General features: G+C 43.6%; 2 protein-coding genes across 4 annotated transcripts in view; one reads left to right on the top strand and one right to left on the bottom strand.

The window, feature by feature from the left end:
- USP35 (ubiquitin specific peptidase 35) overlaps positions 1 to 6,805 on the bottom strand; it is a 68,145-nt gene extending 61,340 nt beyond the window's left edge. The window contains exon 1 of the mRNA XM_073335655.2: positions 6,633 to 6,805. The gene's annotated coding sequence lies outside the window, so the exon portion shown is untranslated. The remainder of the gene's footprint in view (positions 1 to 6,632) is intronic.
- A 117-nt stretch (positions 6,806 to 6,922) lies between these two features.
- On the top strand, positions 6,923 to 22,410 carry KCTD21 (potassium channel tetramerization domain containing 21). Of its 3 annotated transcripts, none has more exons than XM_073335630.2 (2): positions 6,923 to 7,290; positions 17,735 to 22,410. In XM_073335630.2, the coding sequence occupies exons 1-2, from the start codon at positions 7,096 to 7,098 to the stop codon at positions 18,545 to 18,547; spliced, it is 1,008 nt and encodes a 335-aa protein (XP_073191731.2). In that variant the 5' UTR covers positions 6,923 to 7,095; the 3' UTR covers positions 18,548 to 22,410. The 3 variants fall into 3 exon arrangements, with proteins under 3 accessions (XP_073191731.2, XP_073191741.1, XP_078708317.1); XM_073335640.2 differs by having other exon boundaries at positions 6,923 to 7,047; positions 17,735 to 22,409; XM_078852191.1 differs by lacking the exon at positions 6,923 to 7,290 and adding an exon at positions 15,805 to 16,272.
- The last annotated feature ends 515 nt before the right edge of the window (positions 22,411 to 22,925 follow it).

The raw sequence follows: 22,925 nt of genomic DNA, 5'->3' as shown, positions 1-22,925 counted from the left end.
ACAGAGTTAAATTACAAGCATTAAAAAAACAAGTGGGACAAGCACTATCTCCAGCTCATTTTCTTGCAAATATTCTCAATACTCGGTACTAGGGTCAAACCTTAACTGCTGAAGAAGAGGAGCTGGCTATGATATGGACATCCGGCAATCATCCCTCCATAATGCCAACTATAATATACTTCAGAACTAAGGGTGGACCATTCAAGAAATATGTTTGCTGATGATGTTTTAAAGAAAGTCACACCAGTGAACTGGTGGAAGTCACTTAAGCGCTTGGATTCAGAGACTGTTGAAGTGATAATCTCACTTTTAACAGCAGTAGCTTCTTCTGCTGGTGTAGAAAGAATATTTTCTTCCTTTGGACTAATTCATTCCAAATTGAGAAATTGTTTGGGACCTGAAAAAGCAGGAAAGCTTGTTTTTCTTTTCCAGATTATGAACAAACAGGAAAATGAAGGTGAAGATGACTGAGTTACCTGCAGAAGCCAATATTTTAAGTTTCTCATGTTGACCTGGCTGACATAGTCGATTTAATTTTTTTTTAATATTTCATTTAACTGCTTTAGTTAAAAACAATTTTAACAAAAACAAACCTGATTTTAAAAAACTTGAATGTTTAACTAAATTCAAAAATGCATATGCTTGTTTTGTTAAAATATTATATGTTTTCCTGTTGAAGAAAGAAATCCAGAATACATAACGTTGTTGTTTTAGTTAAATAAAACAATTTAAATGTCTGTCTGGTGATGTTCTCCTCCTAATACAGGATGGCAAGAAAATCCTCCAAATATTAATGATTAACCTGTTGAATTGGAGATAGTTCATCTCCCAATGACTTCATAAATATCTGCTTCAATTATCTTTGGTAAATGAAATAACCAAACAATCATTCATTTTCTGATATAGCTGTAAAACGAATCTGAAAAGTTTTCAAAATAAATCACTTTAAAAATGTGTAGTGTGTACCTTCTAAAAATGAAACCTACATCTATCTCTGAGTTGTGAAGAATATGTATTAAGGTTATAACAACCAACAAGAATGCACTTTTATGTAGAAATCCATGATTAAATCGAGTCTTCCTGACTAGTAATTTAAATCAAGATTTAAATCAATTTGATTTAAATCAAATCCACCCTGCCACAGGCTATGTCTTGTTACGAATTATACCTGATAGCACACGCACACAAATGCTACGAATTACACCTGGTAGGACACGCACACAAATGCTACAAATTACACCTGGTAGGTCACGCACAATTCGAATCTAGGCTGAGGCACATAAACAAAGTCCACAACTGCCGAGTTCCCAAAAAACACCAAGTTTATTATGCTCAAGCGTGGTGCCCCCCTGCTAGCCAGGAGGGGACCCCGAATACAGATTATACAAAGGTTATATACTTTTTAGCAAAGCATGTTGCCCTCGTGCATCAGAAACTTTAGCCAGTAAACAAACCCTTTTCTTATCTACCACGTATCCCTGCTTGGTGCATTCCTCGTGCTAAACTAGTATGTTAATTACACAGCATGGTCCTAAAGCCATGCATCAGTAACTTTTATTATCAGGATGGGACGCCTCACATCAAAGGCCAGGAGATAGGGAGTTTAGGGACTGACAAAGAACAGATACCAGGAGTCAAGACAGGCTGGAGACACTGAGGAGGATTTTCACAGGAATGCAGTATCTAAGGAACACTCCTCCTGGTGCATGATGTGCTTGCTTTTAGACAATGGTGGGCCCCAAACCAAAATGGAGTCACATGTGCTAACTTTTCCTTAATAGTCTATGAGTCAGCAGGACATGTAGGGAGATGCCTCTGGACAGGGGACTACTCTAAGTGCTTTCCCATACTCATGTGCTGTGAGCTTGTGTTTGGGACAGAGGATGTACAAGCCACATAGCTAACGATATAAAAAGGGAGCTGTATCTTTTCCATTTTTCTTCAATCCTTCTTCTCACCTCTGGAGTAATTTCTCTACAAACTGAAGCTCTGAACAAAGGAATGATAGACCCATCCAAGGTTTGGATGTGTTCCAGAGGGACTTTACTAGTCAACAATCTCACCAATGCTGCTAAGAACCTGATATATGGACTCTGAAGTCACATAGAATCATAGAATATCAGGGTTGGAAGGGACCCCTGAAGGTCATCTAGTCCAACCCCCTGCTCGAAGCAGGACCAATTCCCAGTTAAATCATCCCAGCCAGGGCTTTGTCAAGCCTGACCTTAAAAACCTCTAAGGAAGGAGATTCTACCACCTCCCTAGGTAACACATTCCAGTGTTTCACCACCCTCTTAGTGAAAAAGTTTTTCCTAATATCCAGTCTAAACCTCCCCCACTGCAACTTGAGACCATTACTCCTCGTTCTGTCATCTGCTACCATTGAGAACAGTCTAGAGCCATCCTCTTTGGAACCCCCTTCAGGTAGTTGACAGCAGCTATCAAATCCCCCCTCATTCTTCTCTTCTGCAGGCTAAACAATCCCAGCTCCCTCAGCCTCTCCTCATAAGTCATGTGTTCTAGACCCCTAATCATTTTTGTTGCCCTCTGGACTCTCTCCAATTTATCCACATCCTTCTTGTAGTGTGGGGCCCAAAACTGGACACAGTACTCCAGATGAGGCCTCACATGTATGTATCTGATTGCTTTGATCATTTCACAGCTCTCTTCTCTTTCTTTTCTTTTATAATAAAACCTTTAGTTTTAGATACTAAGGCTTGGTTGGCAGTGTGGTATTTTGGGTAAGATCCAAACTAGTATTGATTCGGTTATGTGGCTGGCCCTTTGGGGATCAGAAGAATGTTTTGTATATTGAACAGAGTTTTAAATAACTTCTCATTTTACTGGACCTTTTTGCTGATTGAGAGCCAGAGACTGGAATGCAATAAAGGGGGCTGTGTGATTTCTTTTTTTCAAGCTTCTTGATAACCAGTGTGGGGGATCAAGTGCACAATTTGTGACTGGTTGGTGAATCTAACTACAGTGTTAACCACCAGTTTTGGGAGAATCTGCTCTGCTTTTTGTAGCCTGCCTTGACCTTGACATTTTCATTGTGGGCTACCTTAGGCACTTTGGGTCACAACAGCATTTAATTTTTTTATTAAATAAAATTATCTTAAATGTGCTGGATACATCAGAGAAAAAAGTTTATCATAACACATTAGGCATTTAAAACTAACTGATTTATTAAACAAATGAACTTTACCTCTACGTAGTGAATTGAACTGATTATCCCTGACCACCAAGTCCTTCAAGATTTTAGAACTAGTAAATCTCATCCTCTCGCCCCTACCTAGTTTTTATTCATAGAATGGAAAAGAAAATGAGCTTGCTTGCTTTCTCAACTTCCAGTAAGTTTCTTAACTTTGAATGAACTAGATATTAATCTGAACTAGTTGAATAAAATTAAATTAAGAAAATATTCTCTCTGCAACTGCAGAAGATGCTACTGCTGTGAAAAGCTGGGTTCATACTTCAGCTAACTCTGCTTCCAGGTGCTTAGCTAGTGGCTGCCACCGTTTCTGTGGTCTGCCTTTCTTTAAATGTTTGCAGCAAACATGTACTTCTTAATATTATTTTTTGTATTTAACGTAAATGATTTTAATAGATATAATAAGCCTAGACCTTAACATAGGTTGTCAATTTCAATTAGATTTTTTAAAAATAAACCTGAATTTAAATGTTAAAAAATAGATTTTTTTAAATCATGATTTTTTTTCCACCCTGAGACCCACTGAATTAACCTGGATGAGCCATCTTGCTACACAAGTTTTATGCATTAACTTCATGGGCGTTGACCAGCATAAAGTGTTGTAAACAGCGTGGAAAATCAGGCCCATTATTATGAGATTTCTGAGCTGAAAGTCAGCGTTAGTAAGCCTATAAGAGACCAGCTGGGTCACCCTTTGGGTGAGACATAAAACTGATGTTCCTGGCCATTAAAGATCCAGTGGTAGTTTTACATAAAAGAAGAGGACAGATTCTGCCCCATGTAATTACATTCTGCCTTGTTAAATTCACCTTTGAATTTCAGTTGGATACAGCAATATTCTTCACTTGCCATCCTAAACGTCTGTGTAGAGATGACAGGCACCGTTAAAAAGTTGTATGCCAAACAATGGCTGCATTTCAAGTGGGAGGGGTGGGGTGGCAAAATAATACCTATATAGCCTTTACCTATTTTACAGGGTGCTAGGCTTAATTAATCCAGGTTTGCAAAGCTCTTTGAGATCCTTGGATGAAAGGCCCTATTGAAGTGCTAACTGCTGTGGTGAACTGGCTATTGTTTATGTGTTTTACTGCCCTCTGCTGCATTATATGAGAATGGCTCTTCTGCAGCATAAGCCCTATACTGCAAAGAGCTGGTGGAGATTTTCTTTTAGCGACAGGGGTGTGCAGCTTTAGGAGCAGGAGCCTCTGAGTGCCATGAAGTTCCAAAAATGCCAGGGGCAGCAGCACAGTAGCCATTGTAAAGGCTCTGGTGGTCAGAGATTTGTTACATCATTATTATCATCCACGCTGACTTTCAACATTTTGCAGGACCTCACTCTACATTAGGCCCACTAATGTTTTAGCTAACCTGTCCTCACATCTCTGCAGTGATGGTGCCATGAATCCTTGATACTGTGACTCACCTGGAGTCTAGCCCATTGCTTTACAGTTCTTGATGTTATGAACTTTGTTCTAACATCTAGCTGAAACTTTTTCTTTCATCCACATGGGTGTGATAACACTAAATAAAGTTTCAGAGTAACAGCCGTGTTAGTCTGTATTCGCAAAAAGAAAAGGAGTACTTGTGGCACCTTAGAGACTAACCAATTTATTTGAGCATGAGCTTTCGTGAGCTACAGCTCACTTCATCGGATGCATGCCGTGGAAACTGCAGCAGACTTTATATATACACAGAGGTATTTTTTCATATTCTCTGTGTATATATGAAGTCTGCTGCAGTTTCCACGGCATGCATCCGATGAAGTGAGCTGTAGCTCACGAAAGCTCATGCTCAAATAAATTGGTTAGTCTCTAAGGTGCCACAAGTACTCCTTTTCTTTTTACTAAATAAAGTGCAGATCCACCAGCATTTCATCCTCTCGCTCCCTGGATATGTCCTCTCAGTTTAACCCCCGCATAATACATAATATTCTGCATTTACACACCTTTTCATAAAGGACCATTACAAATGTTGATGGAGTTAGTTTCCCAAAACCCCTATGAGAGATTATTATCCCATTTTACAGATAGGAAAACTAAAGCACAAAAGTGACTTGCCCAAGGTCTCAGAGAAAATCAGTGGCTGAATAGAGAATATAGAACAGAATGTGCTCTAGCCACTCGACTATGCTTTCCTGGCATAGTCTCTCTTTCTCACATCACCCAGATGGGAATCAAAGGAAAATTAGCCTAAGTCATAATTTGCTTCCCATCCAAGCAAAACAGTGGCACCAATCAAACTGCTCTGATTGGCTGCCGTGCCCAGGACCCCTTTGTGTCACTGGATGCTGCCTAACTGTGCCCTGACCTTCACACTGACATGCCCTCTGTTACTGTCCTTGGAGAATATAAATAATTCCCCTTTGTCATGCTTGTCGTTTCTTTAAGGTATTTATAGACCAAACATCTCTCCTTTCCTTTAAAATCTCTGTCTTCCTTTATCTGTATAAAACTCTAAGATGTAGGTGCCTCCAATGTTTTGGCTGAGAGGAGGAGACACACCTGTAAACTGTGCATTTATAACAATGACTTCGTCATTCATTTTAGACCCAGATTCACCTCCATCCTACACAAACCCTGGGGTTCTCTCTCACAATAGAAGTCAGATGTGCACATGGAGACCATAGCCAACTTTATAAAGACTACAGAAAAGATCTATATCATGTTCCCCCTATGACAAAACATAAAACAACAGATTAATATTTGATACATCCCTTTAGCTTCAGCCCTGGCAAGGTGGTAGATCTGATGGTCTATTTGGCCTTTTCTATCTCTCACAAAAAGAAAAGGAGGACTTGTGGCACCTTAGAGACTAACCAATTTATTTGAGCATAAGCTTTCGTGAGCTACAGCTCACTTCATCTCTCCCAAAGGACTCTACAAAGGCTCCAGATGTTTACATACAAACCATCATACATCCCTAAATTCATAAAGCATTTTGAGATCCTTCATAAACTGGCGAACAAATTACTTGCCAACGCCTGCTTTTATTTCTCCATCAAAACTCCTATCAAAGTCAAGGAGAGTTCAGCCTGAGTATAGATTGGATCTGGACCAATAATGCTGTTGTTACAGAGCTCATTAGGGGGTACTTGTCACATACTGTGTTAGAGAGTCCAGTGTCACCCCACAGAATGGGACTATCACCCATCTCCCTCTCTCCCCACAATCCCCTTTCGCTCAAAGGATGCAAGACAACCTCTTTCGCCCCCCCAAGCTTTGTCCTGATGAAAACCTTTGCCCAAGTTAGCCACCCACTTCAAGCTGGCTGCTGCCTTGCCTACTGTCAGTGCCATGCAAGGCAATCATTAGAAAACACACGCACACGCGCTCGCCCACCCTTCCAACGCCACAGTCGAAATATTTCTCAGCATCCTTATTACCCCACCCTCCGCAGTCCTGCCTGCCGTGCAAATAAATACCTTGCTGCACCGCAAACGATCCGCAAAGAAGGGGAGGCGGCGGCTGCAGCAGCAGCAGCAGCAGAGTCCACAGCGCCAGGGCAGCTGCAGCTGCAGCAACCAGCCCTGACCCCACGCGCAGCCTCTGGCGCTGCTGGAGCGGCTCAGAGGCAATAATAACAGCCTGCGTCTCCTTTAACACCAGCTGGCGAGTTGCCGGCTCTGCCCCGGGGCCTGCTGGGAGTTGTAGTTCTCCGCTCCCGTGGCCTGGCTGGAGACCTGGCATCCTGAGAACTACAAGTCCCAGGGAGGGCTGCGGGGCCTCCAGATCCTGCCGGCCAGCCTTTCTCCCTCTGCCGTGCCGACCCTCGCTGGGCTCGTCCCGCTTCCCCCAGCCCGCGCCGGGGACAGGGGCCCGCGGAGCGCGGGGGCCAAGGTGGGTGCCGCAGTCCCGCCGCGGGCTGGGGTGTCCCCGAGGAGCGGGATGCTTGCGGGGCTGGTGAGTCCCGGGGCCCCCTCCCGGCCCTGGGCTCTGCCCCCGCGGGGACTGACTGGGGGCTCGAGGTCCCAGGCTGGTGCTGTGCGTTGTTGGGGACGGCGGCGCCCCGCAGCCCTGGACTCGCCCTTGGGATCGCCACAGCCCCGTGCCGGCCTGCGCTCCCCCCTCCCGCGCCCCCAGGTGAGTGTCCTCACCCCGCTCTCGCAGAAGGGGAAACTGAGGTGCGGAGCGGTGGAGCGACTCGCCCAGGGCCAGTGGCAGAGCGGGGAGTCGAGCCCGACTCCCAGCCCCTTCTGCAAACAAGCAGACAGCATTGCTGCTGGGTAATAGTAGCAGTTTGTAATGTGGGGAAGGAAGCCTTAAGGCACTAGGGACCCCCTAATTCCCTAATAACGCTAGTGCTTTGGGGTCCTTATACACATCTCCCTTCTCAGTGACTGACTACCCAGTGTGGACTGAAATGATGATTGGGGTTCGTTAGCAGCAGCTGCCTCCATATACCAAGCTATGGACCTGATTCTCCACCCACACCAGTTTTACCCCAGTGTAACACCATTTGAATTACTCTTGATTTACACCAGTCTGTGAGGAGACTCACACCTTGGTTAGTCTCTAAGGTGCCACAAGTACTCCTTTTCTTTATACAGGGCTCAGTTTGCTTTGCTTAGTACTGGACCGTGCCCACCTTTGGTGGTTAATAACATATAGGTACAGACAGAGAGATGTTGTCCATGTATAGAACCAAGTGCACTTTTTGTTGGTAAGGTTTAGTTTCTGATGACAACTGGCAGGTTCGTTTTGTTTTTTTGTTTGGTCATCAGTTAACACAAAACTGCATCTCTCTCTCTAACTGCATTCATTGTGTCAGTGATAATCTTATCTATGATGGCAGGGCTGCCTCTGGAAATGATTGGGGTAAGAAGGAACTAAGTAACCACTCAATTAGTAGGTGTACAAACTTAATATGTCTACCTACACTCAATTGTCTACCCAGCAATTCAGCACAGGAGATAATATAGTATCCCATTGTAGCTACCCGGAGGATTTTAGATGGGTGGAATGCAGTTCCCTATGGGAAATTTGGCCAGGACTTTGAAGAGCATGTGAAATGCTTTATTAAGAGTATGCTTAAGTTGATTCGGGGGGGGGGGGGGTTGCTTTAGCTTCTTGAATATATCGAAGGTTCAGTTTGGCAGTTGGCTGCTTCCTCCCTAAATATGTGACTTTACAAACCAAATGGAATGGTCCCCTGAGCCCATTTCTGAGGGGTGGGTCACATCAGAGCTGTGAGTTACAACTCGGCTTTTGCCCTGATCCTCGGATCACTTTGCAATTGGTTCTTTTCTCTCTCCTCCATGATCTCTTCTCCCTGCCCTCCTCCCAACACCCTCAGCAATTCCTGAGCTTCATTTCTTTCTCCTCTTCTCCCCCATATACTGATTATTTCACTCCTCTGCCTCAATTTGACCCATTATTTTACCTCTGTCCTCTTCCCCCCCCTCACCCCCAGTGGGCTCCAACCCTGTCTTCCTCTCCTTTGTCCCCCACCCAGGGCAACCCTCTGCTTGGTTTCAGTATCCACAACCTTTATCCCTTTACCTTTAGCTCTACCTCTAAGCAACAAGTGCCAGCACTGTGGCGAGAACCAAGCGCTGCTTCTGACCACTTATGATGCTTTAAAGCAGTTTTCTATGCACTTCTTTGGCACTTGATAATGCTGAGCCACTCCTCAGTGTTAAATTGATGAGGGATTGAGGAATGGTGCAAAGCTGACTGCTAAAGGCAAGGAAGTTGGGGAATGTGATGAAATGAACATTCGTGCTTATGTTGCTTGTGTGTCTGTTTTGCAGAGAAATTTCTCCATGTCTACTTGGGGAAAGGGCTTTCCAAGATGAGGCCCTGATAATACCCACCATATTTTCCTCTAAGCTCTCCAGTCTCTTAGACCAGTGCTCTCAACCTTTTCCAAATCGTGACGCTATGTAACAACAAAATAGAATTTGAGGACATCCCTTTCGTCTGGCCATAAAGAAAGGGAGGATGGTCATGACCAGCCCTGGACCTGCTGGGATCTTCTGATCTCCTCCTCCCCTCCCCCAGTCAAGATCCCATGTGCTAGGCTAGGCCATTTCACCCAGATACAGAGTGAGCAAGGAAAGAGGTGAAGGCCCTGAATTAGTGACTGCCTTGAAAATTCCTCTTGCACAAAATCAGACCTATAGCAAAGACAGGGCACATGCAGGTTTAGCGAAGCAGTTAACTACTGGGGCCCTCTGTCTTTCAAGATAGATAGCTCTTGGTGGAAATAGTGCTCGTATTGTCCTCCATCACTGGTGTGGGTGAGCATGAGTCTTCCACAATGAGCTCAATCAAACTAAGCCCACGCAAATATATACGGGAAAGCCTTCACTTCAGGACTTGAGGCAGATATGAGTGAATGGCCAACTATAGTTGCCTGCCATCCCCATTAAGCTATTCTCTGCAGATGCTGTTTTAAATCCTTGCTTAAAACCTACCTCTGCTGTGATACCTACAGATCACTGCCAGCTGGCATTGGTTAGGTAAGTGGTGAGCTGACACTTCTATTCTTCAGCTAAACTCTGCTCATTTGGGTACTTCTCCCACTCCTACCTTGTTGGTCTGTCTTGTCTACCTGTCACACCCTGCCTCGCACCTAAACTGTAAGTCTTTAGGGACTGGGATTGTCTTTTGTGGTGTTTGTCTGAAGCGTGCCTAGCGCAATGGGGCCCTGATCCTTCACTGGGGATTCTAGGCATTGCTAATAATAATACTGTTTTGAATGGAGATGGGGAACAAAGCACATAGATAGACACAGTCATGGTGAGTGCTCAACAGCAGAGAGCATGAATGACAGGTTAGACTGAGCAACCAGATCTAGATTTCAAAGCAGGGCACTGTTGATCATAGTATCTAGGTATTTTGTAAGTATGGGAATTTTTACCTGAACTTGAAATAGGGTATTGCATGGTCTCAGTTCTGATGCACAGTTTTAGAGCTCTGTTGGCAAGTGACATTTTTAATTAATGAATGCTAAAGCAACAAAATAAAGCATATAAGACCAAGTGAGAGCAATGCATTCTAAACATGAGAATTCCAAAACAGAACAAGCATAATGCCTCTAATTATTGCCTTTGAACAATCGCAACAGCCCTAATATTTCATTTTAATGTACTCTAGTATGAGAATGAGACCAGAGCCTAATAATTGGAACAACCATGTTTTCTTGTAAAACCACCACATTTAAAGTCTTAGCTGCCCATGAACAGATGGTCAGAATTTTTTCCACAGCTACCTATTAGATGGAGCCAATCCATTCCTTGCTACTGCAGAATTATTCCCTGTAATACATTTCTTCGCTTTTCTTCTTTAAAATGACCCACCTCTTGAGCATTATTCCAAAGATCTTAGTCCGGATGTCCTGATACTTAGCATAAATGTTCCATTTCTTACTTTCATTTTATAACCGCTAGTTATATACTCCATTGTACCACCCTAAATAATTCATTTCCCTTGCTGGTGTATATATTGCAGACTGTCTGGTACCCTGAGATTTCTCTTAAACTACCCATATTTAGCTCTCTTAACTTTTCATTATCATCCAATGCCACCAGTTCACAGATGCCTGTTACTTTACTGCTCTGAATTTCTTCCAGTTGTGTTAAACTCCTCCTGGTGAGAAGACACCCACAGCCTGTTACTTCTCTGTTCTATGAGACAATGCCTCTGCAGCCCAAAATGCTAGTGGTCTTTTTTCCCTCTGCCATAACACATTGAAGATTCATGTCTAATGTTATCACCCCCTTTGTCTCTCTTAGCATGACTGCTTTTCATGGGTCTCTCTCCCAGTGAACATTCATATTTGTTCTCAGAGGTACTGATTTGCATTTTTTTCCAGACTGAAACCTCACTTTGATACTTTCTAATCTGTTTGGTTGCCTCTGTCTCTCCTCACTGGTATTTGCAATTCCTCCCTATCTGGTATCATGCAGATTTCATTAACGTTCTTTCTCCATAGCATCAGTGAAGATGTTCAACAGGACCAGACTTGTATCTTGTGGTATCTGACTAGGCACCTTCTCTGACTTGATAACATGCTGTTTTACTATTGTCCTTTGCTGGTCCTTTACCTAGTTTTAAGCCATATCACTGTGTTCTACCAAAGCTAATTTGAATGAATTTTGAGTAAGATTTTGTGGTCCACTGACACTGTATAAAATGCTTTACCAGAATCCAATGAGATTGCATGTGCCACTTTCCCTTTCTGCATTAAGGTGCAATCTGACCCATGTAAGAAGGCCCTTGTGCTAATGAGGTGTCCTACTGAATTCAGTGAGACTCTGGCTGCATTGATCAGATTGCTTTTCTTGCTAGAATTAAGCTCCAATAATGCAGTCAGATTCGTCTGGCAGTATGTACTTTTTGTAAGCCCATCCTACATGCAATTGCTTTAAACCATTTTGATTTGCTGTCTGCTAGTATCTAGGGGGTTGAACACGGTGTAATATGGCAGCCATCCCATCTGTGCATTTCCACACTGGGGCTGGCAACAGCGGAGTAAAACTGATGCAAGACTAGGCATTTTCACTCTGTTGCTCCTGCTGGATAGTGTAGTACAAGAGCAGTGGGGTGATCCACCCACAGAGCAATCTGAGTTACACAGTTGGGAGAGAAGAGATGAGCTAATGTGCATCTTCCACTGGCTCAGCACCCTGCTGTTTCCCAAGCAGTAGAATGATATTCATCAGTGTCGCATGAGTTTCACTCTGCTCCTGTTAGTGATGATGTGATCCAAGAGTAGAGAGGGGAGATGGGATACAGGGAAGGGGTGGAGATGGGAGCACACAAAGATATGGGGAGCAAAAAGACAGAAGGGTAAGCAGTGAGGATCAAGGATAGAAGATAGCTGGCATGGGATGTGAGACTTGTACAGAGTGGGGCTGGCCTGGTGGTCTATGACAGCACTTCCATATTCAAGACCAAGCTTGCTCCCTGTGCCAGTAAGGACTGTGACCACTGCAAGGGCTGGGGAGAGGAAGAGATGGGCCTTTTTGCAGCTACCTCAGGCCAACTGCAGGAGCAGCAGAGGGAGCTCCACTATCCATGACAAGCCCACCTTGACCGAAGGGAGGGTCACATGACCTTTGGAAGAGGGAAAAGAGATGGGATGGGGCGGAGGAAGGGAGGAAAGGACAACTGACAGAAATAAAAAGGATATTTTTGGGGAGGAGTGGGAAAAAAAACACACACAAGGAATGGGAAGAAACTCCAACACAGAAAACACTGAGAAAAATAATGAAACAGCTTACTTTTAGGGGAAAGATGGGATCAAGGAGTCTGTCCCCCTGCAAGTACAGGACTTAGGCCTTTGATGGAGAATGTATTGGGTATTAAACTGATACTGCACTGATTATAGTCAAAGGAATCTGGGAAATAAACTCTTACCTCTGCAACATTTGTAAACACTATTGCCAAGTCAAAAGCAGTAGGACTAGAAGAAAACTCCATGATATCAAAACAGAGACATTCAGGCCATTTTCTATCTAATAAGCTTTTCCCACAAACAGATTTTGACTTTGATTTGTTTTTGCTAAAGGAGGTCAATGTTCTGAAGAGTGCTCATAAAAACCCATCAAAAATGCCATTTCAAAACTCATCAGAGCTAGCAGAACTGGAGTGAGCTTCTATGGTTTTTTTGTATTAGCAGATCATGCATACCGTATGTCCTGGCTCTGTTCAGCAAAGAGGCTGCAGTTCGGTATTACAGCCTACAATGGGCACTACAGATCCAGTGCATGTCTCAGTCATTCTGTTCCAAGAGACAAGCTGTCTAGTGACTTGAGCACAGGACTAGGAGTTGGGAGAGAGAGATTTCTGCTACTGAAATGCTGCATGCCCAAGGTCACACAACTTAAACTTTCTCTGCCTCGCTGTCCAAATAGCAAGTCTGAAAAATCAGGACACTTTTTTAGGGGGAGGGAGGGAGTGGAGAGGAGATGTAGTAGCATATATAAGACAAAGCCCCTAACAGCAGGACATCTGGTCACCCAAGTGAAGATAATGCTATTTACTTGCCTCCCTGAGGGTAGTTACTGATTGTACTGTGAAGTGCTTTGAGATCCTTGAATGGCAGGGGGCTATAGAAGGGCTAAATATACTGAAGTGAGATTCTGTACTGGTGTAACCCACTGTTCAGTGTGTGTTACGTGTCCCCACCCCACTCTTTTGGCCCCCATCCACAGAGGATAGTGAGTCTGTCACAGCCCCCAGCTACCAAGCCTGGCTCTTTAGCTCAAGCTATAGAGACTCATACTTTAGGTCTGGAGGTCTCAGGCTCCATCCCCAGCATGTCAGCCAAGACAGCTGTTCTCACATTGTGTGCTGCACCTGCTGAGGTACATAGAGAAGAGGAGACAAAGGTGCTTTAAGACACCTTTGCACCTTCCCAGTTCTGGGCTGGTGTGACCTAGGCAGCCTAGAGAGCTGCTCTAAATTTCAGCAGTCTTGCCTAGGTTAGCTGTGGCTGCTCCATGGTCTCTGCTATGGAGATTCCCCTCTACTTGATACACCACATGTTCTGGGCCTTGTCCAGGACGGCCGACAGCTGTTCTCTGTCATGCCTGTCCTGATGGAATGCTCCCCCACCTGGCTAAGGGGCCACAGCGGTGTATAGACAGTGGGGACAATCTCTCTCTACGTTTTTATCTAGAAATCTTGAGCCCCTTTCTCAATCCAGTTGGACAGGCAGGGAGTTCTTTATTAAGGTGACTTGTCCCACGGTAACCTGGGTTCCATATTTCATTGTCTGCAAAAATACATGACTGGACTGAATATTTTCTTTTGTCATTGCTAAAATTAATTGTTGCTGTTTCTAAGGGTTTGTCTACATTGCGAGTTAGTGTGTGGCAAGATGAGGTATAATTCTAAAGCGCACTAGCCTGCCATGCAATAATTGACTCTGTGTACTAAAAGTTTTGTAGTGTACTTTAATCTGCTGCTGTTTGAAACCACAGTAGATCAAAGCACAGTATGGAATTTTTAGTGTGTGTCACCAGGGTCCATGTGGACAGTGAGTGTGTGGCTGGTTATGACACTGTAGATTTACATACCAGCTTCCTGCACAATGTGGCCATATAGTCAAGCCCCAAGTTGTGATGTGGTAAGTCTCTGACTCGAAGAGAATCTAAGTGGCAAAGAGTCTGTGGCACTGTATAGACTAACAGACGTATTGGAGCATAAGCTTTCATGGATGAATACCCCCTTCGTTGCATGCATGTCACTTAGTTATCTGCACTTAGTTATCCTGGGTGCATCTGCTGAGAATTGCTGCTGATCCAAGACTGAGTGCCATCTGCCCACCTCACTTCCTTCATAAATGCTACTGAATGGCAGTTAAGTCCTGCATTAGAAGTACTGTATAAGAGCTAGCTATTATTTATTATTACATTAGCTACATGCATGATCCTGATAGTACAGGATGGGGCCCACACATCATGCCCGGGTGAGGAATTCAGCAAAGCAGCAGGCTAGACTGCCAAGTCATCCATTTCATCTGCCTTTAGTTAATGTTTACAGGGAAAGTGAGGCAAGAGGCTCATTTTCATTCTCAGCCTAGGGTCAGATGTGTTGGTCAATAAGGTCAAGTCAGTGGTGTGTCCAGCAGCTAGCAACTAATTAAATGTCATTTGCACTGGGGTTTTTGGTTGTCCTGGGCTGCCAGATAATCAGATTTGCCTTGTTTGTACAGCATTGCAAAGATAGGAAGCTTTATAAATGAAATGAAAAGTGGAAACAAAAGCAGACATTGGGCCTATTGTATGCAAATTCAATTTTACAAGACAACTGGCTACAGAGTGCAAAAAAAAAAAATCTGAAAACTTAATCCGCTTTGGGGTTTTTAAAATATTTTCATGTCTTAGTCAATCCAGAAATTTTTTTTAAATGAATTCAGTGTGTGCAAAAATTAGAATACCCTGGGAGACCGACATGCTCTATTTGGGATATAGCTGTTCTTCATGTGGACTTGGAAGTAACTACCTTCAGGGATGAAAGAGCAGGTTAGTTTCCATTCAATCTTTGGCCCCTTCCACTCAGACTAACAACAAAGGGGCCAGTTACGTTATGTCCATTGGAACTGGACTGAGAGACCCTCCCCAAACCTCATATTATATAGGGTACCAAACAGCCTTTGTGTCAGTATAAACATGGGTTGGATTTGAACCAGGACCTAGAGAGAAAATGGTCTATATCCTATCGCTAATTATCTGAACCAGCCACCTTCACTTTATAATCCTTGACACTCAATGGTGCCAAAGTGAAGATTGTCCCACAAACTAAGTGAAAACATCACACTTTTCTCTTTCCAACTAGTCAGGACCAGCAAAGAGGGTGAGAAGTGTGGTAATAACACAAAGGAATGGGCTTGTTCTCTGTGTTCCATATAGTAGGATATGGTGATTTTATTCTTTGATTAAACTTTTAAAAAAAAAAATTCATCCTGGGCAGATCTCTGGAATGTCACATTTCATTCATAACAATTTTTTACAGCCAGAGTATCAGTTCTTGGGAAAACTCATAGCTGTCAATTGAACTGCAGAGCCAGGGCAGGCCACCCCCTCATATAATTTTGACTCATCTCCTTGCTCTACATAAGCAGAAAGCTGTAGATAGAATTCTTCATGAGCAGTGGAATATGCTGACACTTCAGTGGAGAGCAGGGTTTAAGGTTGGGGAAAAAATAGTTTTATCCTAGGAACTAATTTTTTTTCACGAAACATTCCATTGTAGCTAATAATGGGAATGTGCCACAGGTACTGTGGGGTTTGTAGTGAACTGTGTCTGTCTATATGCCGGAGTTCTTGCCCAACTTTATTAAATACGTGTGGGGCTGGTACTAAAGCTCAAGGCCTTCATCACGAGCTATACGCAGGCATCTAACCAGTGATCTTATATGCAAAGAGCTCCGCAGGCTCAGAGAGCTGCTATGTGCTCAAGCAGATCTGATTCCTTCCACCCATTAATGGGTTAATGTACATCACGGGTTAATGGAATGTCAGGTATGAGGAGGAAGGCTGTACTTGTGGTTTAGACAAAAGGCTGGGAATTGGATCTGGGCTTTTTCAATGGCTTCCTCTGTGACCTTCGGTAAGTTGCTTAGATCAAAATGTAAGTGTCCATTAATGAGGGGTGTCTCCCTTCTTGGGTACTCAGCTTCAGATCCCTAACACCTTATCTTAATCAGAGGTGCTGAATGCCGGCTGCCCCTGTTGAAGTAATGCGTGCACAGTGGCTCTCCAAAACCAGGCTGAGTCTTGAGTTGAGTGCACACACATTTTAAAATCGAGGCTTTAGTTGCTCTGTGCCTCAGTTTCCTCCTCTGTAAAATGGAGATCACAATCACCTGTCTCACAAGGGTATTGTGAACCTTAACTTACAAATGTCTGTAGGTGCTTGGAGATCCTTGGAGGAAAGGAGAGAGGAGCACGGTTACTGTCTTTGGTATTAGCCAGTGGAGAATTGAGTTTAGAGTGTAAGATCATGTTGTCGCTATGTGTATTAATATGACTACAGAGCCAATAATGGTGGCACAGTATCTCTCATTATTCCATATTTAATTACTGAAATGCCTCCACTCAAAGTGTATTCTACAGGGAGCAATGTGGCAGCTGTCTATGGAATGAACACACGTATTGCAGCATGAGCTTGTAGAAGACAGTTACCTTGTATCTCTGGATGGGAGGGGGAGCCATTGATTAGACTGGACTGGGAACCCCCAGCTAGAAGGAACATGAAGCTGAGGAAAGGAAACACTAGATTGAGCACCAGATCCTCAGCTGCTGAAAATCCTCATTGACTGCGGTGGTACTACGCTGGGTTAAATTAGTTGGAGACATGGTCCGGAATGTTTCTGAACGATGAAACCTCTTAGACTGGGATTGTAATGAACCTTGAAGAACTGGAGAGCAACTTAATTATTGCATGGAGTCATATGTGTTTGGCAGCACAACATCCTGACTGTGCATTGCGACGTTTGTGTGATTAGGACTTGTCACCGTCGCACACTTGTGTAACATGGTGAAGACAACACAAAGCAGTGTTGTGATGTTCTGCTATGGTAACTTCTGTGGTTCTGGTAACACCCTTGCGCTCTAAATGGAGCACATGCAGGGAACACCAAAGATATGCAAGTTTCCTGATCTCTTATTTCTTATGCACCCCAAACTTCTGTGTGGCTCAGTGGAAGTTTTGGGTGCATGAGGGATATGGGATTGGGTGGACCCAGGATGAAAACCTGGCCCTACTGAAGTCAGTGGGGCCAGGATTTTACCCTCATTTTGGATGGGAAGTGATGGAAGTACCTCACTTAAGACCATTATTAAAATGAACTGGACAAAGCCGTTGTGAATATCTGTTGGGAGCCAGAACAAAATTGTCTTTCTCTCCCATATGTCCAAGATGACCTCTAAAACTTTACCCATCTCTAGCTTCTGTGGTTTTCATAATGATATAGACATACAAATAGATGTATATCCTTGTAAATCAAGGATATTCCCCAAAGTGGCTGTTCTGAACCCCTAAACATGTTGTCTTGTTTTTTCCCCCCCAGTATTATTCCCAGCATCGTGACTTTTTCATCATGTCAGAACCTATAACTCTCAATGTTGGAGGAAAACTGTACACCACTTCCCTGTCTACCCTGACTAGTTTTCCAGACTCCATGCTGGGTGCCATGTTCAGTGGAAAGATGCCAACCAAGAGGGATAGCCAAGGCAACTGCTTCATTGACAGAGATGGCAAAGTGTTCCGCTACATCCTGAACTTCTTGAGAACTTCCCACCTGGACCTCCCTGAAGACTTCCAGGAAATGGGCTTGCTACGACGGGAGGCAGATTTTTATCAGGTCCAGCCACTGATTGAAGCGTTGCAAGAGAAGGAGGTGGAGCTCTCCAAAGCTGAGAAGAACGCCATGCTCAACATCACCTTGGATCAGAGGACACAGACAGTTCATTTCACTGTTCGGGAAGCGCCCCAGATCTACAGCCTGTCTTCCTCCAACATGGAAGTATTTAGCGCCCACATATTCAGCACGTCATCTCTTTTCTTGAAGCTGCTGGGTTCCAGACTTTACTATTGCTTCAATGGCAACCTGTCTTCAATATCCAGCTACCTGCAGGACCCCAATCACTTGACCTTGGATTGGGTCGCGACTGTGGAAGGCCTGCCAGAAGAGGAGTACACTAGACAGAACTTAAAGAGACTTTGGGTGGTACCAGCTAATAAGCAAATTAATAGCTTCCAGGTATTTGTAGAAGAGGTGCTAAAAATAGCCATGAGTGATGGATTTTGTGTGGATTCCTCCCACCCGCATGCCTCTGATTTCATGAATAATAAGATTATTCGACTAATTCGGTACAAGTAGAAATAGCCTGTTATTATGATATCAGGATAGACGTAACCAAACACAGTGTTTCATTTTAAGACCCGCTTCAAGACACTGTAACAAACAACCTAATATAAAATCATGTGATAATGTGTACTAAGACTCACTAACTGTGAGCTGATTTTCCTATACTGAATTTACCAGTGACCTTTCAGAATATGTCTATAGTCTAGATGGATGGAATGCTGTCTATTGGCTTGAGCAGGGTCTAGGAATTAAGGAGTCCTGGGTTCCATTTCTGCCTCCGCCACTGACTCGCTGTGTGATTGTGGGCAGGTCACTAACTTCTCTCTGACTCCATTTTCCCACTGGAAAACAGGGATAATAATACTTAACCTACTTCAAAAGAATTCCGTGAGGCTTAACTAATGAGGTTTACAGATCGCCTTGAGATTATCCAGTGCACTGTTATAGAGCTGCAGAGTTGTACTAAGTGCAGTGGATTTGATTCTCCACCATGTTGCACATTGTGTAGCCAATTATACCTGGCCAGAGTGGATGTAGAATGCTACCAGGTCAGCAGGATAGAGGTTTCACACACATTTTACACAGGTATAAATGACCATGAAAGGAAGCAGAGAATCTGGCTTAGAGTGTTTAAACTGAAGTCTTCTTTTCCCTGTAATGAAGCCTCAGTCCTATTCTTCTGTTGGAGTAGCCATGTTTCCACGGGGCAATTTGTATCACAAATGACAAAGGATGCCATAGCAAACAGAATAATGCTGTATACGTGGGTTTTGTTTAAACATGCTGTGGATACACTTAAACCCTTACCAATTATGCTCTAATGCATTAAAGATAACTAGATTTGGTCTTTCTCATAATGGTATGTGTGTCCGGAGGATACTGTTGAAAACATTTTTTGTTCTGGAGACAATTAAGAGGATAGAGAGTGTCAGCCCCAAATGTCTTCTAAATAGTTTGAACCACATCTACCCATACCCCACAGCTTCTCTTTGGGCACACGCTCCCCAGGGGAGATGGGTAATGAAGCATTAAGGGCTGAACGAAACATAGTTTGCCTTTTGGAATATAAACCATCCCTTCTATAAGATTATGCATGATGTTTTCTAATTACTTTTCTTCAATAAAGACCAGGGGCCTGATTTTCCTTTGCTTTGCACCTTGTGGATGAGAGGAAAGCAGTGGACATCTTGTTCCTTGACTTTAGCAAAGCTTTTGACACGGTCTCCCACAGTATTCTTGCCAGTAAGTTAAAGAAGTATGGGCTGGATGAATGGACTATAATGTGGATAGAAAATTGGCTAGATTGTCGGGCTCAATAGGTAGTGATCAATGGCTCCATGTCTAATTGGCAGCCGGTATCAAGTGGAGGGCCCCAAGGGTCGGTCCTCGGGCCGGTTTTGTTCAATATCTTCATAAATGATCTGGAGGGTGGTGTGGATTGCACCCTCAGCAAGTTTGCAGATGACACTAAACTGGGAGGAGAGGTAGATACACTGGAGGGTAGGGATAGGATACAGAGGGACCTAGACAAAATAGAAGACTGGGCCAAAAGAAATCTGTTGAGGTTCAACAAGGACAAGTGCAGAGTCCTACACTTAGGACGGAAGAATCCCATGCACCGCTACAGACTAGGGACCGAATGGCTCGGCAGCAGTTCTGCAGAAAAGGACCTAGGGGTTACAGTGGACGAGAAGCTGGATATGAGTCAACAGTATGCCCTTGTTGCCAACAAAGCCAATGGCATTTTGGGCTGTATAAGTAGGGGCATTGCCAGCAGATTGAGGGACATGATCGTTCCCCTCTATTCGACATTGGTGAGGCCTCATCTGGAGTACTGTGTCCAGTTTTGGGCCCCACACTACAAGAAGGATGTGGAAAAATTGGAAAACGTCCAGCGGAGGGCAACAAAAACTATTAGGGGACTGAAACACATGACTTATGAGGAGAGGCTGAGGGAACTGGGATTGTTTAGTCTGCGGAAGAGAAGAATGAGGGGGGATTTGATAGCTGCTTTCAACTACCTGAAAGGGGGTTCCAAAGAGGATGGATCTAGACTGTTCTCAGTGGTAGCAGATGACAGAACGAGGAGTAATGGTCTCAAGTTGGGAGGTTTAGGTTGGATATTAGGAAAAACTTTTTCACTAGGAGGGTGGTGAAACACTGGAATGGGTTACTTAGGGAGGTGGTGGAATCTCCTTCCTTAGAAGTTTTTAAGGTCAGGCTTGACAAAGCCCTGGCTGGGATGATTTAGTTGGGGATAGGTCCTGCTTTGAGCAGGGGGTTGGACTAGATGACCTCCTGAGGTCCCGTCCAACCCTGATATTCTATTATTCTGTTTTCCTTGTTGGGCCTGTCTTATAGTAGGTGACTTCTGGGTACCCATCTCACTCTGTCAGTCTGTTTCCTTACTTCCACAGGTGGGTATTGTAGTTTTAAGAATGCTTGATAAAGATCTTGTAGGTGTTTGTCTCTGTCTGACGGATTAGAGCAAAATCGGTTGTATCTTAGGGCTTGGCTGTAGACAATGTATCTTGTGATGTGTCCTGGATAGAAGCTGGAGGCATGTAGGTAAGCATAGCAGTCAGTAGGTTTCTGGTATAGGGTGGTGTTTATGTGACCATCACTTATTTGTACTGTAGTGTCCAGGAAGTGGATCTCTTGTGTGGACTGGTCCACCCTGATTGAATTGGCCCTGTCAGCACTGGTTCTCCACTTGTAAGGTAGCTCCCTTCTCTTCATGTGTCAGTATATTTACATCTGTATCTGTAATTTTCACTCCAGGCATCTGAAGAAGTGGGTTTTTTACCCACGAAGGCTTATGCCCAAATAAATCTGTTAGTCTTTAAGGTGCCACCGGACTCCCCATTGTTTTTTTGGATACAGATTAACACAGCTACCCCTCTGCTCCTTGGGAAGAACTCCCTGATGGCTCCTATCCTAGATAACATTAGGAGTGGAGTGGTGTGATATATCCATGGATTCTAAAGGAAGCTATGAGTCTAGGAATGGGCTGCTGGGCACCCTCTCCCCTATTTTCTTGCTTCTGGCTTTAGGATTTTCTAGTTGGCCAGAATTTGTCCCAGATTTGTTAAGAGAGCTATGCTTTTGACTTACTGCTTTCTGAAAAATATCATAATCTGTTTTATTTCCTCTAACTCTTACAGAGTTTATTGTGCATTTTAATTTTAAATTTGTTTCACTTTTTTCTGACTATAGCTATGTTCTGAATAATGTTACTAAAAGTGTATTTTAAAAATAAGTAAATAAAATGTAACAAGTGGTGCACCAAATTCAGTGAGGGACATAAATTTGTTAGCAAATTAAAATGTAATGGTATTTTCTGAAGTTGTTGTTTTTTCCCCCCTTTCTAGGACTTTACACAGTACATTATCATAATACTACCACCCAGGAATCACTAGTTCTGAGAGCTGCACTAGGAATTCTGCAATACCTACCCAGAAGGCAATGCAACCAAACTGGTTTAGCATAATCCTAGTGTGGACATGAAGCAGAAGCCCAAGCCATTTTAAACCATAGGCTATAATCTACGCAAGTATGGATGCATTTGACCCTTTAAGGTTTGATCCATTATACTGTGAACAATTCTGTCCTCTAGCACTGATTCTTGCAAAGATACTGCAACACTGCTATTCAACCCATGGCTCTTCACAGTCTCTAAATTTGAACAACCACCTATATTATTTTGATGTAGCAGTTGCATTGAAGGAAAAGAAGTCAATTTAAATACTATTTATACGATTTGCACCCACTAGATGCTTTCTAAATGTGTAATAAAATGGTTCCCTGCTCCAGAGAGCTCACGAGATGACATGCAAGTGTCACCTTCACACAAACACACCCAGCCCTGTAACAGTTGGCAATTTCTTGTAGGCCTCCAAACCTATTAAAAAACATCTCACAGCCACCTAGGGCTTTAGTTGTACCAATTAGTTGCAACTCCTGGGAATAAGTTCTTTAGCTCAGGTCCAACTGAACAGTTGTATTCCTTAGTGGTTTCTTTCTAACGATGACAGGAAGCTGTAAGCATTGCAGCTGCAGTGAGTTCACATGTAAATGGTTCTGGGCACATAGGATATTATCTGGGTTGGAAAAGTGCTGTTTTTTCCACCAGCTCGGGGGAAGGAGCCTGCTGCTCTCCTGCCCAGTTCAGCTCATCATTATCTGCCAGAGCCTGCACTGCTGCTGGGAAGGGCAATCACTGGAATTGTGGAGGCAGCTGCATATTAATCATTATTAATGCAGCCTTGCAAAATTGTCCTTAAAGTATACTGGCAGCAGGTAAAATATGATTGATTCTCTTCCTTTCCCAGGGGGAGTGATTATAATAGGGGAAGAGAAAACTAATTAGTTTTTAATCCAATAGACAAGT

Source organism: Lepidochelys kempii, chromosome 1, assembly GCF_965140285.1.
Source record: "Lepidochelys kempii isolate rLepKem1 chromosome 1, rLepKem1.hap1, whole genome shotgun sequence".
Lineage (NCBI taxonomy): Eukaryota > Metazoa > Chordata > Testudines > Cheloniidae > Lepidochelys > Lepidochelys kempii.
Note: the sequence above shows the minus strand (reverse complement) of the source record. Positions and strands in the feature narration are given on the sequence as shown.